Source organism: Schistocerca cancellata, chromosome 1, assembly GCF_023864275.1.
Source record: "Schistocerca cancellata isolate TAMUIC-IGC-003103 chromosome 1, iqSchCanc2.1, whole genome shotgun sequence".
NCBI lineage: Eukaryota > Metazoa > Arthropoda > Insecta > Orthoptera > Acrididae > Schistocerca > Schistocerca cancellata.
Genome location: NC_064626.1, coordinates 1,192,435,029 through 1,192,460,463, shown reverse-complemented (window position 1 = coordinate 1,192,460,463; position 25,435 = coordinate 1,192,435,029). Strand labels below are relative to the sequence as shown.

Below are 25,435 nucleotides of genomic sequence, written 5' to 3'. Positions count from 1 at the left end.
ACTGATGGCAATCTTTTGAGAACGAAGTAAGTTAACACATTAACAAGGAGACACACTCACTGTAGGCTACTTCTGTAGTATGGTATTCTAGCATAATATTATGACTCTTGCTAATCTACCCTCACTACTTGTTAGAAATTAAGGGAAAAAACAGCTGCTTTGAAGTAAGCCAATTCTTCTCACATTTTATCTAACACTTCAAACAAAGCATTTATTTAACTTTACACAAGTTTTCTTTCTGATGGGACCACAATGTATATTAGATCAGCTAGTGACATACCACAAATCTTTTTCCAAGTTTTTGCTCCAACTGACACTTTGCTAACTCGTTATATTTATGTATGCATCTATATATTTATTATATTATGTTGAAACATAAATTAAACACCCGTTAACATACACACAAGCCATATACTCTTGTAGCATTACATATATTGATTTACATTTTGTTTGTGTGGAGCTATAATCACATTTATAAAATATGTTATATACTGCAACTGTTGCATCTTATATCTATTTTATACATTTATTACGCTACAGTTCATATGCTACTGGCTCATGTTGCAATCAGTGCATTAAAATTTGTTGAATGAATATGAACATTATTTTGCCAAAAAATGTTTTAATAACAAAATGACATATATTGTAGACAGTTATAGACAATATATTAACAGACAAATTAATTGGAGGAAAAGTAAGGGACACTAAAGTCGTACCATGTGAGCACTTGGATAGTGACCACAGATAACTAGTAGCTGATCTAAATTATAAGATGAAAAGTTTGAATGCTGTACAAAGAATGCCAAAAATTAAGGAGTAGAAGTCGAAAGAAGAAGAAAATAAGAAAAGTTTCCAAAATCTAGTAGCACAAAAATTGCCAAAAACTGAAAGGTGTAGTGTAGAGGAAGAGTGGAACCTATTTAAAACATCAATAGTTAACAGTGCTGTGCAGATATGCTGCAAAACAAAGGGTAAAGTGAAAGACAAAGAAACCAATTGGTGAAATGATAGAGTAAAAGGCACAATTAAAAAACGTAACATGGCAAAGAAAAACATGGAGTTTGAAAAAAGAAATCGGAACCAAGGGCTGGTGCCAAAAGATGAACACAAGGTGACAACACTGGAGAAGGAATACCAACAAAAGAAACTCCAAGCAAAGAGAACTGTGAAAGAAGAAAAGGAGAAGAGTTGAGAAATATTCATCCAGAAACTAGAGCAGGATAGCAAAGAGAACCAAAAACTGCTATATGGGTTATTGAAAAGTAAAAGAACTGATAGAGAAGAGATAAAAGCGATTGAAACAGAGGAATGGGATATTATAAAAGACATAGAAGGTATCAGAGAAGAGATGAAGAATTATTTTGAAATCTTACTGAATGGGGAAGGTGCACAAGAAAGTGACACTGAAGTCATTGAATTAGAGGAGGAACAGGATCCAGTCTCTTGGTTAGAAACTGAGAATTCCCTGAAACAGATGAAAAGTGGGAAGGCAGCTGGAGTAGATGAGCTGACAGTGGATATGATTAAAGCCACAGGAATCCATGGAATACAGTGGTTACACCAGGTGCTGGGAGTGATATGGAAAGAAAACAAAGTGCTGGATGAATGGAAAAAAGGAATTATAATACCATTGTTTGAGAAAGGTAGTAGAAAGAAATGCAACAACTACCAAGGAATCACACTGTTACCACACTGCCTTAAGATAATGGAAAAGGTCATAGAAAAAAGATTGTCGAAAGTTCTAGAACACCAATTAGAGTAACAACGGCATGGGTTCAGAAGTAATAGGGAAAAATTGATCTCATTTTCTCCCTCCGTCAGTTAATGTAGAAGTATTGGGAAAAAGGAAAGGACCTGATAGTAGTACTTGTGGATTTGGAAAAAGCATATGACAGTGTACCAAGGGATAAAATATGGGAATGCTTGAGAAAACATAATGTTCCTGATTCATTAATTAAAAAAGTCCAGATGCTGTACGATGGTTGTGAGAGCAATGTACAAGTAGGAGGTGGAAGATCAAAATGGTTTAAGACAAAGAGAGGTGTTTAGCAAGGTAGTTCAATCTCCCCTTTAGTCTTTATTATGCTTATGGACACAATACTGAAAGAAATCAAGGAAGAAGAAAATGAAGAACTCAATGCTTTTGTTTTTGCTGATGACTTCGCTATCTGGGGAGAGACGGAAATGGAGGTTCAGAGGAGACTAGATTACTGGAACACAAAACTTAAAAGATTCAAGTTAACTGTGAGTAGGAACAAGACAGTGCCAATGAAAATGAGCAGGACATCCACACCTTGTAGGATCATACTGGATGGTGAGAAGGTTGAATGTGTGAAAAGCTTCAATTGTATGGGTAGCATCATATCACACAATGGAAGTTTTAAACTAGAAGTCTTAAACAGAATAACAAAAGGATGTAGCTTCTTCCACCAAGTATGAAATCTAATCTGGGACAAAGAAGTCCCTCTAAGAGCCAAACAGACCATGTATAAAACTTATCCCCTGCCAATCATGATGTATAGTCTCAAGGCCTGTGTCATAAATAAGAGAGAAGAGAGTCAAATACAAGCCTGTGAAATGAAGTTCCTTAGGTCAGCTCTATAAAAAACTAGGAGAGACAGAGTCAGGAATAATTATGTAAGGAGAGACCTGCACATGACATTGACTACAGAGGAAAGGATGAGTGCTTTGAGATTGAAGTGGTTCGGTCATGTGAAGCAAATGCACCTGACTCCAACTCCACACCAGTATTTGGAATGGAGGTACCGGGAAGAAGACCAATTGGGGAGGCTAGAAAGAGATGGATAGACCAGGTTAAGGAAGATCTCAGAGGAGAGTAGTAACATGGGATGTAGTGGAGAGGGAAGAGCTATACTAGGACAGAAACCAAGAAGACATAACGTTCACCAAGTTCCTACCCAGTTCATTGGAGGGAAATCCTGATGATGATGATACACTATAGAACAAACAACTGCTAATGCAGGTGTAAGGAATACACTGTTATCATGAAATATCACAAAACGTTCTACCATCATTGCAGGATTGCTTGAAAATGGTAAAAGCTGCTGAAATGAGCTCGTCGTGATGTTTTAATATAATGAGTTAATAAAGTGTCAGCTGCAGCAAAAAGTGGGAAGAATGTATCTCTTATGTCATTTACAAAGAACACTAGGCCCATCAGCTGTATGTATAATAGCTTAGTTAAAATTTGTCTGAAACAAACATTAGAGAAATTTACATCCTTGATTTCAAATATTCTGGTAAATTATAGGAATGGCTAAGCTATTATTTTATTTTATTTTTTAATATCTGTGGATTTTCAATTTCTTGGCGTTTGTCTGCAGGCAATGTGTTAATAGCCTTTTGCACCAGAGCAGAAAACTCCATTCTAAACTTGCGATACAAATGGATTTTTTAAAATGAAAATTATATTTATTTGCAATATTGTGGCGGTCTTCATTGCACAATTTACCTTAAATCTACACTTGTTATTAACTGCAAATGCTATTAGGGATTAAATGTATTGGCACATAAGTGTAATTATTTTTAGTTTCTTGAAAAAAGCTTCTGCTATGATTGGTAATATCTGAGGAGCCATTTTAGATCACCATGTTTATTCAGTTGTGCAGATACTATTCCCATTGGATGACTGCACTTTTCAAGATGACTGTGCCTCTCTCACACAGCTTGAAATTTATTTCATTTAATGTTATCAATTTTTGCTGTACATACTATGCATACATCATTATATTGCATTAGTACCATATTTGATTATTAGAAAAACATTATGTTGGTACATGCAGATACATAGTGACTGATAATTTTATATGTAATCTACAATATCTTAGAATATCACTGATAATTTTGTAAGTTTTTTCATTTTACGATTCAAAGGTAGTGAGAATATTATTTGCTCATTCTCAAGCACAAATGTAATTGCTAATCACTGCATGAATTGCAAAACAAAAATGGTTTAAATAATCTTCTGATGCTGAGACCCATGACCCATGAACCCACTCATTGCAGCTAACTAGGTAAGTTTCCATGATGAATCAGTCCCTGATTTCTGTACAACCATCATCAGGAGAGAGTAGTTCCTTTGTGTATTTATTTTATGAGGCTCTAAGAAGAAGCAAGTCACTTATTTACAATTGACTGTGTGCTTTTGTAGTTAAATCATTAGTATCTTGTGTGTTTGTGTATTTATGAGGCATAGTCTTGTGTTAACTGTGTAATGTATACTTATGCAATCTGTACTGCTCTGTCATTTGTTTTAATTTGACCAGCCAGCAGTTGCATAGAGCTAAGTCAGTCACCGGCTCCTATATGAGCAGCACCACAAAAGTAGTTCATTTGTGCATTTATCTTGCAAGCATCTAACTAGCAGCAAGTACTTATTTGTTGTTGTCTATGTGCTTTTGTGGTTTAATCATGACATTCATATGTGTTTGCATAGCGCAGTTTTCCACCATCTTCAGTATGGATAGGGAAGGTGAATGCTGTGTTCAGATGTGAGTTGAGTTGGTGATTCTCTGCTCACTGTTCCAGGCAATGTTGGCTTTAGTTATGCAGCTTGAGGCTGTTGCCAATGGGTGTTGAGATCCGAGGGAGATCCAACATTTGCCACACACCTTCCCAGTCAGTCCACTACTGTAGTTGTACAGATTATTGTCTGCATTGAGGTTGACCAATCACCCATGCTTGAATGGAAGGCCAATTCAAGGTGTGGCAGGCACTGAAAGACTTTATGGGGGACCAATTGCAGAGCTTCACTGGTTTCCCAACAGAAAGGTTTCAGTCAGGCACAATCTGTCACTGATAAAGCTCCTGGGCTAGCTGCAGTCATCTGCCTTTTTTTAGTGGAAGCCTCAGTGCCTCTAAAGTGTGGGCATTATTGGTTTTGGGTTGTTTGGGGGAAGAGACCAAACTGCAAGGTTATCGGTCTCATCGGATTGGGAGAGGAAGTCGGCCATGCCCTTTCAAAGGAACCATCCCGGCATTTGCCTGGAGCGACTTAGGGAAATCACGGAAAACCTAAATCAGGATGGCCGGACATGGGGTTGAACCGTCGTCCTCCCGAATGCGAGTCCAGTGTGCTGACCACTGCGCCACCTCGCTCGGTGGGTATTATTGGTAGTTGAGGGCTCCAACGTCAGATGTGTGATGGTGACCCATAGGGATGTGGCTGCCAAGATGGGCAAGAAGTCTAATGGACACTGTGTGTGTGTACTTGGGGGAGTCATCCCAGATGAGGAACAGGTCCTTCCAGATGCCATGAAGAACACAAGTTGCAGCCAACTGCAGGTGGTGACTAAAGTCATTATTATTGATAAATATTGCTTTGGATCAAGAGAGATTCTCTCAAGTTGTCTGGTGGCTAACTACAGTGCTTGTGAGATGAAAGCGGAGTGCACCATCTGTAGCATCACTGACAGGACCGATTGTGGACCTCCAGTAAAAAGCCTAGTGCAGGGTCTGTATAAGTGTCTCAGACAGTTTCTGCAGCCATTTAGGCCACAGTTTCCTTTATCTGGGTCATAGGATGGAGAGGTGTCAGGGTCTGCTTAATAGACCAGGGTCCACTACACACAGGAGGTGGCTACATGGGAGTGGGGGCAGACCCTGCTCTAACTACCTTGCCCCATGGCTCAAATCTCTACAATAGTCACAGATGCAAGACCTGTCCCATACATCCTCCCACAACCACCAACTCCAGGCCTGTCACAGGCATCTCTGAACCCATCAGAGGCAGGACTACCTATGAAAGCAGCCATGTGAGCTGTGAACTAAGCAGCAAATGTTGTGGCGCTTTCTGTGAATCCATGACAACTAACAAGCTGTCTGTCCTCTTGAATGGCCACCACCAAATTGTTACATATAACCTGGGAATGGTATTTGAATCATGTCCCTGCAGTTGCCAGAAGTGATAGGGGAGTGGTAGGCATCTCACATAGTATTCTTTCCTGTTACATCTTATTCATTTAAAGAATTTCAGTCTCATTCGACAACCTGAAGACATGCATGATTCTGTGACCTTTTGATCCACCTCACCCTGCAAAGCTTGATGTACTAAAGCTACAACACAGTTACATATATCAGTCAGGTTTTGACTGTTTCTCCAAGGCACAGTATTGTCCCTAACATGGTACAAACCTTGATGATTAGTTGCAGCAGGCTGTACTGTGTCCTGTGAAAATGGCAAATTGGGTTTTTATCAACTGGAGACATTAGAAGTTGCATCAACCAATGAAAATCTTCAGAACAGTTTTGGTAGCTGTTGTGTTGAGGATATTCCTGGCTGTAATTTCATAATGTTGGCTCATGGTGCTCCCAAAACCATAGGACTGCCATTGCTTAATGTAGACTGTGGTAGCTGCTGGGAAATGGTGTTGCCATTGTATGTTCATTGTTTCAGTAGGGATTTGGCAAGTAGTCATAATGAATGAAGGAGTCTGTCAATAATTATGACCACTTGTAACTGCCTTAGAAATGTGCCAAACATAGACATTCTTGTAATGAGACTTTTATGAATAACACTCAATTACTGTGTCATTTTCCTTTTGTAATACTGTATACTTAATATGGAAAAGTCATGTCTGATTTGATGAGGATGTGTGTAAAATAGTCCATCTTCTCTGTGCTACAGACTGCCTGGTTCCTATATTATTTAGCTGTGGTGGTCTACAACAATTAACAGCCCTTTACAGTACCCCATGATTTCTCACACCATTTCATCAGTTTCTTTTGGAGAAACTGTCTGAAATTCCATTGACTGCCATTCAGCAAAATATTCTAAAATAAACCACTGAGGTTTACAACTGAATGGAGGTACCACACATTAATAGTCTGGCATTAGGAATAAATAAGAATCTGACACATATTTGTGACCTTATAGGAAGAATATGTCTCTCTAAATGTGAATATGACCATATATATGATAAAATCCTTTATTGAGAAGAGAAGAGCATCACAAGATCAAAGAACATCTAACAAATAATTAAATGTATCACCTGCTTCAGTTACCTAGGCACTCTTATTTACATGATGATGGTCTGGCGCCGATGAGATCGCCACCAGTATCGATCTCAGCATCATCTTTTAACTAAGCAAAACATTATCTTTGTGTAGTTCCGCCATCCAGTTATTTGTAAGCCTTAATTGTGTAAAGAGGTGAATAAATGAACTCCTGAGTATAAGTTGTTGTTTGGTGCATCTCACCCGAGCATCCATCTCAATGGTAAATAGAGCCTGTTTTGCAATCTTACAGGCATTTAAGACCTCTTTAATTATAAGAACAGCAAATCTAAACAGCTACTCTTGCTTTGTACTACAAGATGAAAGTGTGCAAGGACAGAACTGGATGCAGACAGCAGAGCCCAGTTCAATGAAGAATATACTGGTTGTGAGAAAAGCACAAAGTTTGTGAATAAGATTTACTCATAAATTAAATCAACTTACAAAAGAGAAAAGTATAGTCATATTTCTCAAAGCACAGAGAACACATTGATTAGGACATCTGGAGAGAATGGTAGATGACTTCATGTCAAAGAGAACAATGAAAATAACACAGTATTCCACCAGAAAAAGGGTTGATGAAGAGAAATGTGGAAAGACAGTGTGTTGGCTGATCTTACCATGATGAATAGCCAATAACAGGAGAGAAAATCAGAAAAGAGATATATATGTGTCAAGATATTAAAAACTTGTTACCAGTAATAGTGTTGGATCCTTATTTATGAATATCTTCATCAATAAACACACATCAAAAAAAGTTTTGCATCACCCCTGTTCCCAGAACTCCTGAAGACAGACATTAACTGTGGATATTGTATCACAGGCATAATCCCTTTGACTGTTCAGAGATACCATTAAACCCGCCCAAAGATGTAAACAACCATGCATGAGCAGTGCCTATTAGACGGAGGTGGTCCAACAGCTGATCAGTTCCAGTCATGGCACCAGGAAGGAGGTACACAGCTCATGTTGTCTGTAGTTCAACCATGCCTAGATGGACCATACCGTGCTTCGATTGCATCTGCATTGTTGCTTTGTGCCAACAAGGGCTCTCAACAAGGGAAGTGTCCAGGCATCTCTGCGTGAACCAAAGCTATGTTGTTTGGACATGGAAGAGATACAGAGAGATAGGAACTATCGATGACCTGCCTCCCTCAGGCTGCCCAAGAGCTACTATTACTGCAGTGGATGAACACTACCTACGGATTATGGCTCGGAGGCACTCTGAGAGCAGTGACACTGTGTTGAATAATGCTTTTCGTGCAGCTACAGGACTTCGTGTTACGACTCAAATTGTGCACAATAGGCTGCATGATGCGCAACTTCACTCCTGACGTCCATGGCGAGGTACATCTTTTCAACCATGACATGTATGCCGCTGGAAGGCCGTAATGGCTGTACAATATGTGAATGCCATCCTCCGACCAATAGTGCAACCATATCAGGAACATATTGGTGAAGCATTCATCTTCATGGATGACGATTCATGCTCCCATCGTGCGCATCTTGTGAATGACTTCCTTCAGGAAAATGACATCGCTCGACCAGAGTGGCCAGCATGTTCTCCAGACATGAACCCTATCCAACATGCCCGGGATAGATTGAAAAGGGCTGTTTATAGGCGACATGACCCACCAACCACTCTGAGGGATCTACGCTGAATCGCCATTGAGGAGTGGGAAAATTCTGGACCAACAGTGCCTTGATGAACTTGTGGATAGTAATCCACAACGAATACGGGTATGCATCAATGCAAGAGGACGTGCTACTGGATATTAGGGGTAACGGTGTGTACAGCAATCTGGACCACCATCTCTGAAGGTCTCGCTGTATGGTGGTACAACATGCAATGTGTGGTTTTCATTAGCAATAAAAAGGGTGGAAATGATGTTTATGTTGATCTCTATTCCAATTTTCAGTACAGGTTCTGGAACTCATGGAGCCAAATTGATGCAATACTTTTTTTGATGTGTGTATTTGCTTGATTCATTAACTAGATTAGAACATAAAGTACAACGTATTCTGACACTCACTGGCAATGCAAGATGATTGTTGATTACGGAATCCAGGCTTGCAGTCACAAGTACTGCGGTCCCGGCAGTATGTCACACCAGAGTCACATTCTTCATCAAACATACAGTTTTCACCAATGCGTTTCCCTGGACAAAACAATTCAATAAACTTTAAGAACTTTAATCAAAATTGTGGGTTCCTTAAAAGCAATTCGATTTTTCATAGCACTTCCAAGTTGATAATAAATTTTACAAATCATCACATACCATTAGCTGTCAACTGAAAAAATTAAATTAAAAAAAAATTAGATTAAAATTAAAAGACAGAATAAGGAGATAAGTGAAACATGATTTATTTGTCCTATAATGTAAACTTGAAAAATTATTTCATTTAATGGAAAATCCAGGATGGAATAAAGACAATATTATGAAACAGATAGATTGTTACTCATCATATAGCAGAGATGTTGAGTCACAGATGTGCACAACAAAAAGACTGCTAAACAAGTAAGCTTTTGGCCAAAGGCCTTTTTCTGAAGTAGACAACATACACACCCACATTCACACAAACGCAACTCACACACACGACACTGACTATGGCTGCCACGGCAGCCAGAGACAGTGGTCATGTGTGTGTGTGTGTGTGTGTGTGTGTGTTGCATCTGTGTGAATTTGTGTGCATGTGTTGTCTAATTCAGAAAAAGGCCTTTTGACCAAAATCTTATGTGTTTAGCAGTATTTTGTTGTGACTGACTGCATCTCAACACCTGCACTATACTATGAATAGCAGTCTATCATTTTCAAACAATGGAAAATCCAGGAGGCAGAGATGCAAAGATGCTGAGTCACAGATAGGGGCAACATAGAGACTGTCGGAAAGTGCGCTTTTGGCCGACAAGGTCTTCATTGACATGGGCTGGCTTCAGCTGCCAGAGGCTTTGGTGGTCATGTGTGTGAGTGAGTTGCAGTGTGTGTGTGTGTGTGTGTGTGTGTGTGTGTGTGTGTGTTTGTTTGAAAGCTCAGTTTCTGACAGTCTTCTTGTGTACCTGGCTGCAACTCATCACCACTGCTATATGGTGAATAGCAACTATTCTTTTCATAATAGTTTTGTAGTCTATCATCTTCATAATACTAAAATTATTTCATCTCTAGTACAGGTCACAAGTCAACTTTAAAATAATGGAAAAGTAGTAAAAAATTACATTATTTTTCATACATAACTGCAATATCGCTTATAACATTTTACTAAGCATGTAGTATGTCAAATTGGTATAATGTGCAAATGTTTATTACAAAAAGATAGATTGGAAGTAAATACAATGCCAAAAATTCCATACATAAATTTTATCCCTGTTTTTTTCATCCTTGGTAGCTAAGGCATGATCTTTGACAGTATTCTTATTTCTGTTATTAATGCAACTGCCATATCTTAACTCTTGGCATTTGTTAATGAATACCCTTATTAATACAAATGACCCTGATATTGACAATTAACAGTCTATGATATCTATATAATCAATGGAATAATTTTAATATCACAGGTTGCTTTCTGTTATAATGCTGGTAACTAATTTGAAATTTCTATCCCAAATATAACAGATTTTCTTATATCGATTACTTTTCTGGGGAAAAAGTACAGCTCTAGTATCCCCCTTGCTTTCAGCCATTCACAGAACCAACACAATAACACTGTTTTGGTTGATGTTGGAAGGCCAGATAAGTCGTTCATCTAGACTCCTGCTCCTGCAACTAATGAAAAGGATGCTGCCCCTGTTCAGGAACCACACATTTGTCTGGCATCTCATTAGGTACCCCCTGTTTCCCAAGGGCATGCAGCTCTACTGTATGGTAAATGATGATGGCATCTTCTTGGGTAAAATATTCCAGAGATAAAGTAGTCCCCACTCTGAGTCTCCAGGAGGGAACTACTCATAAGGATGTCAGTTGACGAAACAAAACAGTCATTTATGGGTCAGAGTGTGCAACGCTAGATCTCTTAATCAGACAGATAGCTGAGGAAATTCAAAAAGGGATGGATAGGTTGAAGTTAGATATAGTGGGAATTAGTGAAGTTTGGTGGCAAGTGGATGTAGGGTTATAAATACAAAGTCAAATAGTGATATGCAGGAGTAGGTTTAATAATTAGTAAGAAAATAGGGATGCTGGTAAGCTACTATGAACAGCATAGTGAATGCATTATTGTAGCCAAAGTGGACACAGAACACACCCACCATAGTAGTACAAGCTTATATACCAAATAGTTCTGCATATGATGAAGAGACTGAAGAAATGTATGATGAGATAAAAGAAATTATTCAGATAGTTAAGTGAGACAGAAATTAAAATGTGATTGGGGAATGTAATTCAATCGTAGGAAAAGTAAGAGAAGGAAAAACAGTACGTGAATGTGGGATGGGGGAAAGGAATGAAAGAAGAAGCAATTTGATAAAACTGTGCACAGACCATGATTTAATCATCACTAACACTTGGTTTAAGAATCATCAAAGAAGGTGTAGAAGTGGATGAGACCTGGAGACAATGGAAGGATTCAAATTTATTATGTAACTGCAGGACAGAGATTTTGGAAGCATATTTTAAATAATAAGACATTTCCAGGAGCAGATGTGTGCTCTGACCAAAATTTATTGGTTATGGACTGTAAACTGAAACTAAAGAAATTGCAAGAAGGTATGCAATTAAGTAAAAGGAACCTGCATCAGTTGAAAGAACCAGACGGTGTTGAGAGTTTCAGATGGAGCATTAGGTAATGATTGACTAGGACTGAGGGAAGCAAAACTGTAGAAGATGAATGGCTAGCCTTGAGAGATGAAATAATGAAGGCAGCAGAGGATCAAATATGTAAAAGGACAGGCCTAGTAGAAATCCTTGGATAACACAGGTGATATCAAATTTCGTTGAGAAATTATAAAAATTCAGCAAATGAAGCACGTGGAAGGAAATATAAACGTCTAAAAAATTAGATTGACAGGAAATGCAACTTGACTGTGAAGGGGTAGAGGAAAATTGCAAGAATTTAGAAGCATATTTCACTAGGAGGAAGGTAGATACTACCTACAGGAAAGTTAAAGAGGTCTTTGGAGAGAAGAGAAGTAGCTGAATGTATATCAAGAGGTCAGATGGAAAACCAGTCCTAAGCAAACAAGGGAAATCTGAAAGGTGTACACAGAGGGTCTATATAAGGGATACAGACTTGAATGTACTGTTGGGGAATAGGGAATACTGTACCAGATGAATGGGTAGCCCCAAGAGATGGAATAATTAAGGCAGCAGAGGATCCATATTAGACAGAAATGGAAGAGGACACAGATGTAGATGAGATGGGAGATATGATACTGTGAAAAGAATTTCACAGAGCACTGAAAGACCTAAATCAAAACAAGGCCCTTGGAGTAGATGACATTACATCAGAGCTATTGATAGCCTTGGAAAGCTAGCAAATGACAAAACAATTCCAACTGGCATGCAAGATGTACGAGACAAGTGAAATACCTTCAGACTTCAAGAGGAATGCAATAATTCCAATTCCAAAGAAAGCAGGTGCTGGCAGGTGTGAATATTACCGAACTGACAGTTTAATAAGTCATGGTTGCATAATACTAACATGAATTCCTTGCAGAGTAATCGAAAAATTGGCAGAAGCCAACCTCAGCGAAGATCAACTTGCATTCCAGAGTAAATTAGGGACACATGAGGCAATACTAATCTTATTACTTGTATTACGAGATAGGTTAAGGAAAAGCGAACCCACCTTTATAGCATTTGTAGACATAGAGAAAGTTTTTGACAATGTTGACTGGAATGCACTCTTCAAAATTCTGAAGGTATCAGGGGTAAAATACAGAGAGCAAAAGACTATCTACAACTTGTATGGAAACCAGGCATCAGCTATAAGAGTTGAGAGACATGAAAGTGAGGCAGTAGTTGAAAAAAAAGGTGAGGCAGGGTTGTATTCTATTCTCAATGTTATTCAATATGTACACTGGCAAGCAGTAAAGGAAACCAAAGAAAAATTTGGGACATGAATCACAGTTAAGGGAGAAAAAATAAAAACTTTGATGCTTGCCGTCAAAGAAATCACAGGAAGGAAGAGAAGTTGAATGGAATGGACAGTGTGGGAAAAGGAGAATATAAGATGAACATCAACAAGAGCAAAAGAAGGAATGGAATGTAGTCAAATTAAGAAAAGTATTTTTGAAGAAGAGAAATTTGTTGACATCAAATATAGCTTTAAATGTTAGAGTCTTTTCTGAATATGTTTGTATGGAGTATAGCCATGGATGGAAGTGAAGCATGGGCAATAAGGAGTTTTGACAAGAAGAGAAGAGAAACTTTTGAATTTTGGTGCTACATAAGATTCTGAAGATTAGATGTATAGATCACATAACTATTGGTGATAGCCACACCAAGAAAATTGTCGAAAAAATAAATGAATACAGTACGTTATTCACGGCAACAGGTATGACGAAACCCAGTGCACCTTTGACTGAGATAATTAAGAGCAGCAACTCACTTAATGAGCTATCTAAGAATGATGCCGTCATAATCATGGGTGGAAGTAATGATGTATACAGAAATGAGAGTAAACATGCGACCCAGTGTTTAAAAACTACATTACTTGATCTGAAAGTTCCGAACATCATAGTTACTAGTTTGCCTCACAGATACGACCTGCAAGACAATTCCATCGTAAAGCTGGAGCTTGCAAAAGTAAACAGACAGTTCTACAAAATATGCAAGTCCCAACAAAATGTAACATTTTTTGATCTTCCAGATGCAAGAGATTTGTTTACGAAACATGGACTACATTATAATAATGCTGGCAAGTCATACGTTGGCAAAATGCTAGCGAAATTAATACAAAAAGACGACGACGGTGCAAGAAAACCAATTGCTGTGCAACCAATTTTGACCAAGGAAATGGATAAACGGGAAAACAATTTCAAAATCGCAGCCACAGCGCCAGCTCAAACAGGAACATCACGTCCAGAAGATGAGACGGTGCCAGAAACAGCCTCAGAACATACAGCAAAGACTGAAATTATCGTCAAGAAAACTGTACCTACTCATCATCCAGATGCTCACACACAGGGAAACTGATGAAGGGGGCCAGTTCTTTCCGAATTTGGCCCAATACAACGAATCCAGAACAAGCAGTCAACATCCAGGTGGACGTTCCATTACTTTATAGTCAAATTAGTTTTAAAGACCCTCTACCTAATAATATATGCAGTAGTAATTTCGTTGTGCACTTGAACATCAGAGGTCTGTCTGAAGGAATGATCAGGAAGCTTTATGATATAGAAATTTTGCTAGAAAGTGTGAAACAATCTGTGAAAGTAATATGCCTTAATGAACATTGGCTAAAATCTGAAAATATCAGTCTCCTAAATAAACTTACAGGTTATAAACTGGTTACCAGCTTTTGTAGGACCAATGGGTATGGAGGCTCTTGCATACTAGTTCATTCCATGGTAGACTATGATATCAGACAGAATTTTACCCATCTGAATGATGAAGGTACATTTGAAAGTTGTTGTATAGAACTTAAAGAGTATAACACACTAATTATCAGCATATATCGCACCCCTAGGTACCATATAAGCTCTGTATTTTTAGATAAGTTTGATACACTGCTACATAAACTAAAATGTGAGAAACTGTACAAGAAAGTGGTTATATGTGCTGACTTCAACATAGATGTAAGGACTGATGACAAATTTTCTTCACACTTAAAGAACCTGGTAGCCACAAATGGGCTAAATCTCAATTTTGATCAGTATACAAGAATTACAGCAAGCTCTGCAACATGTATTGACAACATTGTAAGTAGTTATAATTATTATGTAAAAGAAAAGTTTCTTCTAGATTTAGGAGTATCAGACCATAAAGCACTATTTGTATCACTACCGAAGCAAAATTCAGTCTGCACAACAAAAAGATGTAGGAATTTCAGTCAAGAAAATGTGGAAGTATTTTGCAAAAAACTAAGCCAAACCAAGTGGACAGTCAGCAAACACACTTCCACAAGTGACAATTACAATAACTTTTTAACTGAATTCTTGGGTATATTCAATGAGTGCTTCCCTTTTGTAACAGTGAGGACCAGGTCCCAAAAAAGTAGATCCTGGGTAACAAAAGGAATTTGAGTGTCTAGTGCTACTAAGAGGAAACTGCATATGAAGGCAAAAGTAAATCGAAGCCCTCAATTTCTTAAGTATGTAAGCACATACAAAAAAACATCTGACAAAATAGTTAAACTAGCAAAACATACTGCAAATAACGACTTCATTTCAAATGCAAAAAACAAATCAAAAGCTGTTTGGTCTGTTATAAGAAGCGAAGTTGGCAGTGAGGCAGAGAGAAAATGCCCTTCTAAAATAGTGATAATTGGTAGAGCTGTTACAGAACCCAGTGCCGTTTGTGAATCATTCAATGACTTTTTCATAAACTGTAACAAATTTGGTGACTATTCACCACCAAATACAAAGCCCAATATGACAGATAGCAATTGCACATGTTTTAAGTTTTCTCATGTTTCCATCTCAGATGTCATCAAAATCATAATGTCCCTAAAAAATTCAAAATCTGCGGGGTGGGATGAGGTCCCCACTGAAATAATAAAAATAGTCCGTCACAGTATTGCATATCCACTCTCTTTCATAATCAACCAATCATTTCATGAGGGATGTTTCCCAGATCGATTAAAATATGCAGAAGTTCGGCCCATGCATAAAAAAGGCAAACAAGATGAATTGGGCAACTATAGGCCAATCTCACTGTTACCAATTTTCTCAAAAATATTTGAAAGAGCTGCATGTGATCAGATTGAAAATCACAATTCATCTAACAGCATTATCTTAGGCAATCAATATGGTTTCAGAAAAGGCCGCAGCACAATCCATGCAATAAATGAATTAGTCACAAAAGTCAGCAGATGTCTTGATGATAGAATGTGTGTGTCAGGCATCTTTTGTGACCTGTCCAAAGCCTTCGACACAATAAATCATGACCTGCTTCTCCAAAAATTGGCACGCTATGGTTTTCAAGGCAAATCTCTTAGCTGGATGTCATCACACTTGTCAAACAGAAACCAAAATTAGATTAGATTAGATTAGATTTACTTTCATTCCAATTGATCCATAGTGAGGAGGTCCTCCAGGATGTGGAACATGTCAGAAAAACAACAATACATGATAACTATTTACAACTAAAACAAATAAGCTAATGTACCATTCCACAGGTCCCAAGTGGAATGATCGTCATTTTTTAATGAACACTAAGAGTCATTTTACAAATACTAATGCACTGAAAGTAAAATAAAAAAGTTTATTTATTTATAAGGTAATAAACATGTAATACAACTACTGTAATACTTATTTACAATGAACACATTACTGCACTGAAATGCACGTTTTTGTGCCTGGAGAACTTTAGCTTGGCTTGATGAATTACCCCAAAAAATAATCCCATATGACATTATGGAATGAAAGTAAGCATAGTATGCCAGCTTTTTCATTTTTATATCCCCTATGTCTGACAAAATTCGCATTGCAAACAGAGATTTGTTAAGACGCTTCAGCAGTTCTGTGGTGTGCTCCTCCCAGTTGAATTTATTATCAAGCTGTAATCCCAAGAATTTAACACTGTCCACTTCTTCTATCTTCTTGTCATCGTATGTTAGACATATACTCTTGGGACACCCCTTACAAGTTCTGAACTGCATGTAGTGTGTTTTTTCAAAGTTTAGTGACAAAGAATTGGCTAGGAACCAGTGATTAATGTCCACAAATATTTTATTGGCTGATCTTTCTAAGACTACACTTGATTTGCTATTTATTGCAATGTTTGTATCATCGGCAAACAAAACAAACTTGGCATCTGGTAATGTTACTGATGAAAGGTCATTGATATACACAAGAAAAAGTAAGGGCCCCAAAATGGAACCTTGTGGGACCCCACATGTAATTAGTTCCCACTTGGATGATGCCTGATAGCTTGATACATGTCTCTTTCCTAATAACACCCTTTGTTTCCTGCCAGAGATATAAGATTTGAACCATTTTGCAGCATTTCCTGTTACGCTATAATATTCTAGTTTACTTAAAAGGATATTGTGATTTACACAGTCAAATGCCTTTGACAGATCACAAAATATACCAGTTGCCTGCAATTTTTTGAGTACTTATTAATATCAACGGCAAGAAATTTCTCTCTGGCTGGCAAAACACTCAATTAGGTGTTCCACAAGGTTCAATATTAGGGCCACTGCTTTTTCTATATTATATTAATGATATGCCATGTCAGGTCCAGTCTGATACTATCCTCTATGCAGATGACTCAACAGCTCTAGTCTGTTGTAAAAATGAGGTAGACCTAATTCGTCATATTGAACAAACACTTGGGGAAGTGGAGGCATGGGTCAAAAACAATAACTTGACATTAAATTTTACAAAAACAGAAATTGTTCATTTTACCACAAAACAATCTGCACAGTCTATAAGTGAAATAAGGTATATGGACAAAAAATTAGAGACTGCAGACTGTCAAATTCCTTGGCGTGTTAGTCAATAAAAACCTGTTATGGAGTCACCATGTGGACAACATACTGGGTCGACTGAATAGCCTTGTATATGTTATGAATATCTTGTATAGTATTACTGATTTAGCTGTAAGAAAAACTGTATATAATGCATATTTTGTTTCAGTCATCAGGTATAGTATAATTTTCTGGGGGTCTGAAAAAACAAATTTACTTAGAGCTTTTAGACTACAAAAAAGAATCATCCAAGCAATGGTGGGAGCAAAACCAAAGCAACACTGCAAACCTTTATTTGTAAAACTGGATCTAATGAGCATTCCAAGCATATACATCTATGAAACTCTCACTTTCATGAAAAGAAACCCACAACTTTTTGAGGGCAACTTCTTCTTGAATCAATATGAAACTAGACATAGAACGAGCCACATGTTACCTACCCACCATTTAAAATCGTATGAAAAAACCCCATACTATATGGGCATGAAATTTGTAAATAAAATATGGCATGATATGGATGACCCAAATGTAAAAGGTACCAAAAGGGACATGGAAAAATATCTGAAAGATAAATGTTACTATAGTGTAGAAGATTTCATGAATGGTAACAATGCATTATAATTGTAATTAAAATACCTCTTTGAAGATGTTACACCATGTATATTATTAGTTTATTGTCTATTTTTAGTATTGCTATATATAATGTAAAACTGACAAGTCACCTACGTCACAATCTTTGATTGTATAAGGCATGTTATGTGATAATAAAAATTGAATTGAATTGAATTGAATTGAGGAAGTACTGCATAGATCTTGGCAGAAATGAAAGTTGTGGTACAACGTGATTAGAAGAAGGGATCTGTTGATGGGACACATTCTTAGGCATCGAGGGAGCATGACTTTAATGTTGGAGGGAAGTGTGGGTGAGGTGGGGGGGGGGGGGGGGGTAGAAATTGTAGAGGGAGGCCAAGTGATGAATATGGTAAACAGATACAGAAGGATGTTTGTTGCTGTATTTATCTGGCAATGAAAAGACTTGCACAGGTTAGAGGGGCATGGAGAGCAGCATCAAATCAATCTTTGAATAGAAGTGGGAATTTATTTATTCTTTGTCCATGGACTGTAGATGATTATTTTCAGCTGATAATAGAGGATGTGTCAAAGTTTTATGAGTGGACAGGAAAAACTTGTCTACAAGACTGCCTAGGTTGCATTTTTGCTGTACACCTCACTGACATTTTCTAAATTTTAAATAGTCTTTCTAAGTAGCTAGTTTGCGTTCTTCCCCATATATGAACAGAGTATGACAGATATGGAAAAACAAGTCCATAGAACATAGTCCTGTGAACATTATCATCCGCAACTTATGCTTTTGTACATGAGGGACTCCTATGTCAAATGCTTATCGATAATAATTTATAAAATTTTGTGCTGATTATCTCTTTAATTGGCTCTCTACATAATTTAATATTTACATTAAACATTTTACTCTGGTTTGCAACACTATGTACAGTGTTTCAGATTGAGTTACATAGTTTATACTGGATACTTATTTGCAATTTCAGTATTTAAGGGTGCTTCCTTTCCAAGCTCCTCCTTTGTCTGCACATATAATTATAGCATCATTGGCATAAACTGTAAGTTTCTGCCGTATATATATCCTGGGAAACCATTTGCATGGAGAGTAAACAGTATTGGCCTCAGCATGGAACCTTGAGGTGCACAGAATGTCTGACATTTAGTAACAAAAGGTCTGTAATTTATTATATTCACTCCCGTTGTATGACTGCTTTCTGTGAAGTGTTTCCTATTCATAATGTACAATTTGACACTGTTATAGCATTTTCCTTGAATCCCATAGTGACTGAGCTTCTCCATAAGCATGAACAATTCACGCATTCATTCAAATGCCTTAGAAAGGCCCATGAAGCTCCTGCAAGTCTTCTATTGCCTCTTAATGTAACTCAGAATATGTTCAACTAAATCTGTTGGAGCCATTATTGTTGATTTCCTTTCTCTGAAACCCTGTTGTGATGAGTGTAGCAATTTTAAATTTATTTATAAAGCATACAGTTCATTTTTTTATCATCATTTCGTAGATTTTTGAAAAGGTGACGATCAGTGATGTAGTTCCTGATTCAGCTCTGTTTCCTTTCTTAGATACTGGATTTACTTTACTTGCTGTTGGTGGATTTTAAATGTACCCTCCTCTATTGCAGCACTGAGCACATGTGCTAACCGATTTAAAATCTTAAACGTGGCTGCAAAACAGGAACTGTGCAATTCAGAAAAGATTAAAAAATCAGCCAGCCAGTAGCAAATAAAGGTTTATTATCCTTTGACCATGGTTTCAATATCTGTAAAAATATCTTTTTCAGAAGATTGTCCCTAAAGATGTATGCACAAGTTACAAAATATTTTTTGTAAACATAACAAAATATTAATAGAAAAATATTTTTGAAGTAAACATACTCACTTATTACATCACATGATACAATAGGTGTCACAAGATAAAATATTTGTGTAAGTTATATGTACCTTATGTCACAGACTAACGCCAACTGCTACAAATATACAGACTTTGGCGACCAGGAAAAAATTGTAGTGTTAAGCAGAAGTTTTTTCCTATATAGGGGCATGACAACCACCAGGCTGTCTGTCTGCATAAATGACCACCGACAAACGGTGGCCAAGAAAGAAGTGGACCACCCAGTTGCTGAGCACGCTGCCCAACATGACATTCTTCATTTCAATGACTGTTTCACACCCTGTGCCATATGGATCCTTCCCATCAATACCAGCTTTTCTGAACTGCACAGGTGGGAACTCCCCCTGTAATATATCCTATGTTTCCGTAACCCTCCTGGCCTCAACCTTCGTTAGTCATTTTTCTCACTTATCCAGCCCCTTCCCTGTTCCCATTCCAGCACTACACAGCCTTCAACCCACCAAGGCACACAGTTCTTTTACCGTATTTACTTGAATCTAAGCCGCACTTTTTTTCCGGTTTTTGTAATCCAAAAAACCGCATGCGGCTTAGAATCGAGTGCAAAGCAAGCAGAAGTTCTTAAAAATGTTGGTAGGTGCCGCCACAACTAACTTCTGCCGTCGAATATATGTAGCGCTACACAGGCATGCTTTGCAGGCACAAAGATAAATACTGGTGGCAAAACCTCTGCGTCAGTAAATAAATTTAAAAAAAGGTTGGAAGACGAGCATTTTTCTCCGCCCCGAGTTTCGACCACTGCATTTTCATACATTATCCAAAGAAGTAAGTACAAATTCCGTATTGTTCATTTTTGAATGTAGCAGCATTTCAATGTACTACGAAAATCCGACTGGCAAGACTGTTTGGGATGTGTGTCAATATGGCCAACTCTACATTCCGAATTTTTTACTACCTGTGAGAAGAGATGGTTGCTAATAGGAACTTTTATGAATTGTGAATTACATGCAGTATTCTCTTAACCATAAGGATAATACGAATATAATCATTTTGCCATGTATTGTTTCGTGTTTGCTGCTATCTCATTTACATCCTGTCTGCCTAATAAACTATGAAACTAGAGTGAGACAACAGCAAACGCGGAATAATATAAATATCATGTCATGTTTATATTCATATTATTCTTATGCCTTATAGTGATACAATCACAAATGAAGCACGGCAATTGACTAGATTTTTAAATTTAAGATGACTCTAATTTCTGTGCAGAATGTAATGTACTAAAGAGGCGCCTGCAAACATTTTCAAACGGAGAAAATTTTTCGCTAAACTCTCGTTCAGAACATCTTCTACCATACGCAGTCTATTATTTGGTTCTTGTTGATCATTATTAAAGAAAGCAGCAGTGTTAGTAACAACAAATAGCAGTCTTTTGCCATTGTTACGCTAATGAGAAGAAGATTCCTCTCTTTTTTTTTTTTTTTTAATTGTAAGGGGCGGTAGCGCGCACAAAAGCAGGGGCGGTAGCGCGCACAAAAGCAAGCCATGCCGCAAGCAGCGATAGGTCGTAAACACTCATTATCAGAATGCGACAAACAATGCATGGCACACCACAATAATGCATTTTCAGCTTAGAGTGACGTAAACACCTATAACAAAGAGAACGGCACTTGTCAGATCAAAGAAAAATAAGCAATCAACTCAAACTAGAGAAAGCACGTGAGAAAGGAAGAGTACCCGTGTTAATACGGACGGAGCGCCTGACGCACAGCAATGGCTACCTGGCAAAGCTTAACTGCTAAGCTCACGACTCGGACCAAACTACTGTAGCTAAATTGTGTCTCATGGACCAACTTTGTTTCGATTTGGAGGTGCAGCCTAAAACTTTTCTCTCCCCTTGAATTTCGAGTCTCAAATTTCAGATGCGGCTTAGATTCGGGGAATTTTGTTTTCCTCGATTTCGAGTCTCATTTTTCAGGTGCAGCTTAGATTCGAGTGCGGCTTAGATTCGAGTAAATACGGTACTTCTCTCCATATCTACTAACCCCCTCCCCCCCAAATCTCACCCCAGCCATCTGTCTCACCTCCTGACTGCACATAGCTGCCCTACCTCTCCCCACCTCATCCTTGCACATTCTCCAGCAGCACTTCACTGTCTCCCACCCCTGCTCTGCTACCCCTCCCCCCCTCCCTGTCCCCACCCTAGTGTCCTCCTTACCCCCACCCAGTTACCACTCCCATCATGACTGCTACTGTTGCTTGTAGTGTGGCTTCAGCTGCCAGAGGCTGCAGTCGCATGCACATGTGTGTGTGTGTGTGTGTGTGTGTGTGTGTGTGTGTGTGTGTGTGTGTGCACTGTCTCCCACCCCTGCTCTGCTACCCCTCCCTGTCCCCACCCTAGTATCCTCCTTACCCCCACCCAGTTACCACTCCCATCATGACTGCTACTGTTGCTTGTAGTGTGGCTTCAGCTGCCAGAGGCTGCAGTCGCATGCACGTGTGTGTGTGTGTGTGTGTGTGTGTGTGTGTGTGTGTGTGTGTGTGTGGTGGGGGGGGGGGGGCAGCATCTCCACCATATTGTTGTGAGTAGCAACTTTCCTTTTCCTAATATTGTCTAAGCTGTTTATCTTCCATGTTTCACTTCTATACATGGCTACACATCGCACAAATACTTTCAGAAAAGTCTTCCTAACACTTAAATCTAGATTTGATGTTCACAAGATTCTCTGCTTCAGAAAAACTTTTCTTGCCCTTGCCAATCTACAGTCTACATACTCTCTAATTCGTTCATCTTCAGTTTGCCCAAGCAGCAGAACTCATCTACTAATTCTAGTGTCTCATTTCCTAATGCAATTTCTTCAGCATCAACTGATTTAATTCGACTACATTCTGTCATCTTTGTTTTGCTTTTGTTGATGTTCATATTATATCCTCCTTTCCAGATGCTATCCATTCCATTCAGTTTCTCTTCTAAGTCCTTTGCTGTCTCTGAGAGACTTACATCATCATCGGTGAACCTTATAGTTTTTATTCCTTAACTTTAATTCGTACTCCAAGTTTTTCTTTGGTTTCACTTACTGCTTGCTCATTGTACAGATTGAATAACATTGGGGTTAGGCTACAATCCTGCCTCACTCCCTCCTCAACCACAGCTTTCCCTCCATGCCCCTCTACTCTTATAACTGATGTCTATTTTACACTTGCTTCTTCCAGTATTTTAAAGAGAGTATTCTAATCAATACTGCCAAAAGATTTGAATTATTACATTCTTCTTGAAGTCTGGGGGTATTTCACCTATTTCATACATCTTGTGCGCCAGATGGAATAGCTTTGTCATAGGTTCTCCCAAGGCTATCAGCTGCTCTGGCAGAAAGTCATCTACTCCAGTGGCCTGGTTTTGACTTAGGTCTTTCAGTGCTATGTCAAATTCTTCTCACACTATCATATCTTCCATCTCATACTCATCTACATCCTCTTCCGTTTTTGTAATACTGCCCTCAAGTACATCTCCCTTGTATAGACCCTCTATGTACTGTTTCCACCTTTTAGCTTTCCCTGTTTTGCTTGGTACTGGTTTTCCATCTGAGATCTTGATAGTCATACAGCTACTTCTCTTTTCTCCAAAGACCTCTTTAATTTTCCCATACACTGTATCTATCTTTCCCCTAGTGATATATGATGCTAAATCCTTACATTTGTTCCTGTCAACCTAATTTTTTAGACATTCATATTCCCCTTCCACCATTTTCATTTGCTGCATTTTTATATTTACTTGTTACATAAGTCTTATTCAATATCTCCTGTGACATCCAAGGATTTCTACTAGGCCTTGTCTTTTACATATTTGATCATTTGTTGTCTTCGCTGTTTCATCTCTCAAGAGTTCCCATTCATCTTCTACTGTACTCCTTTTTCCTGTTCTAGTCAGCCATTCCTAATGCTCTCTCTGAAACTCTCAACAACCTCTGGGTCTTTCAACTCATCCAGGTTTCATCTCTAATTTCCTACCTTGTTGCAATTTCTTCAGTTTTAATCTACCATACATCACCAATAAATTGTGGCCAGAGGCCACAGCTGCCCCTTGAAATGTCTTACAATTTGAAATCTGGTTCCAAAACCTCTGTCTTACCCATTGCATAATCAGTTTTAAACCTTTTGGTGTCTCCAGGTCTCTGCCATGAATGCAGCCTTCTTTGGTGATTCTTAAACCAAGTAGGTGTTAGCAATGATTGAATTATGCTCTGTCAAAATTCTACAAGGTAGCTTCCTCTTTCATTCCTTTCCCCCAGCCTGTATTCACCTACTATTTTTCCTTCTCTTCCTTTTTCCTACTATTGAATTCCATTCCCCTGTAACAACTAATTTTTTGTCTCTCTTAACTGTTGGCATAATTTCTTTTCTCTCTTCATACATTTCTTCAATCTCTTCATAATCTGGGTAGCTATTGCCACGTAAACTTATACTACTTTGGTTGATGCGGGCTTTCTAATTATCTTGGCTATGGTAATGCATTCACTATCTATTCATAGTATCTTACATGCATTCCTATTTTCTTGTTGTTGTTGTTGTTGCGGTCTTCAGTCCTGAGACTGGTTTGACGCAGCTCTCCATGCTACTCTACCCTGTGCAAGCTTCTTCATCTCCCAGTACCTACTACAGCCTACATCCTTCTGAATCTGTTTAGCGTATTCATCTCTTGGTCTCCCTCTATGATTTTTACCCTCCACGCTGCCCTCCAATACTAAATTGGTGATGCCTCGATGTCTCAGAACATGTCCTACCTTTATTCATTATTAAACGTACACCTGCATTACTCCTACTTGATTTTGTATTTATAGCCCTGTATTCACGATAACATTGGAAGCTGATGAAGAGAATTAAAATTTGTGCTGCAGCCGGGACTTGAACCCGGGTCTTCTTGCTTACTTTTTTTTTTATTTTTAACCAAAATATTTATTTGAGAAATAACAAGAAGTAAAAACATCTCTATTGTTGTGAATTACAAGATTTCATATTACTTTTGTTATTCTTATTACAGTATTTGTTTTCCTTTCTTTATTTTTGAGTAGGCAGGACACACCGTCCATTTGCTAATTTACCTTTCAGTATTTTCATTTTTAGCATATCTACATGTTTTTCCTATATTTGTTTCTTAGCGTAATACTTCAGTTCCGTTTTCATTGCTGTTTAGTTTTGTCTACGTTTTGTTGTGGCAATCATGACACGACTGGCATTTCTCGGATATCATAGTTTTAGTTTTACTTGCAATGTTACATGGTAGAATGAGCATAGGTTAGTTATATGCTAATTACATAGGTGGTGTTTATAACTATTTGAGTTGTATATTTGCATTTAACACAAGAAAACATGGTAGAAACAAAACGAAGGAAAGCATCATTGGTAAAT

General features: G+C 38.1%; 1 protein-coding gene across 2 annotated transcripts in view; it reads right to left on the bottom strand.

The window, feature by feature from the left end:
• The window catches only part of LOC126094509 (prion-like-(Q/N-rich) domain-bearing protein 25), a 140,288-nt gene that overhangs the window by 67,801 nt on the left and 47,052 nt on the right, over positions 1-25,435 (bottom strand). For both annotated transcript variants that reach the window (XM_049908922.1, XM_049908930.1), the window contains one exon: positions 9,048-9,173. In XM_049908922.1, coding sequence (XP_049764879.1) covers positions 9,048-9,173 — 126 coding nt within the window. The remainder of the gene's footprint in view (positions 1-9,047; positions 9,174-25,435) is intronic.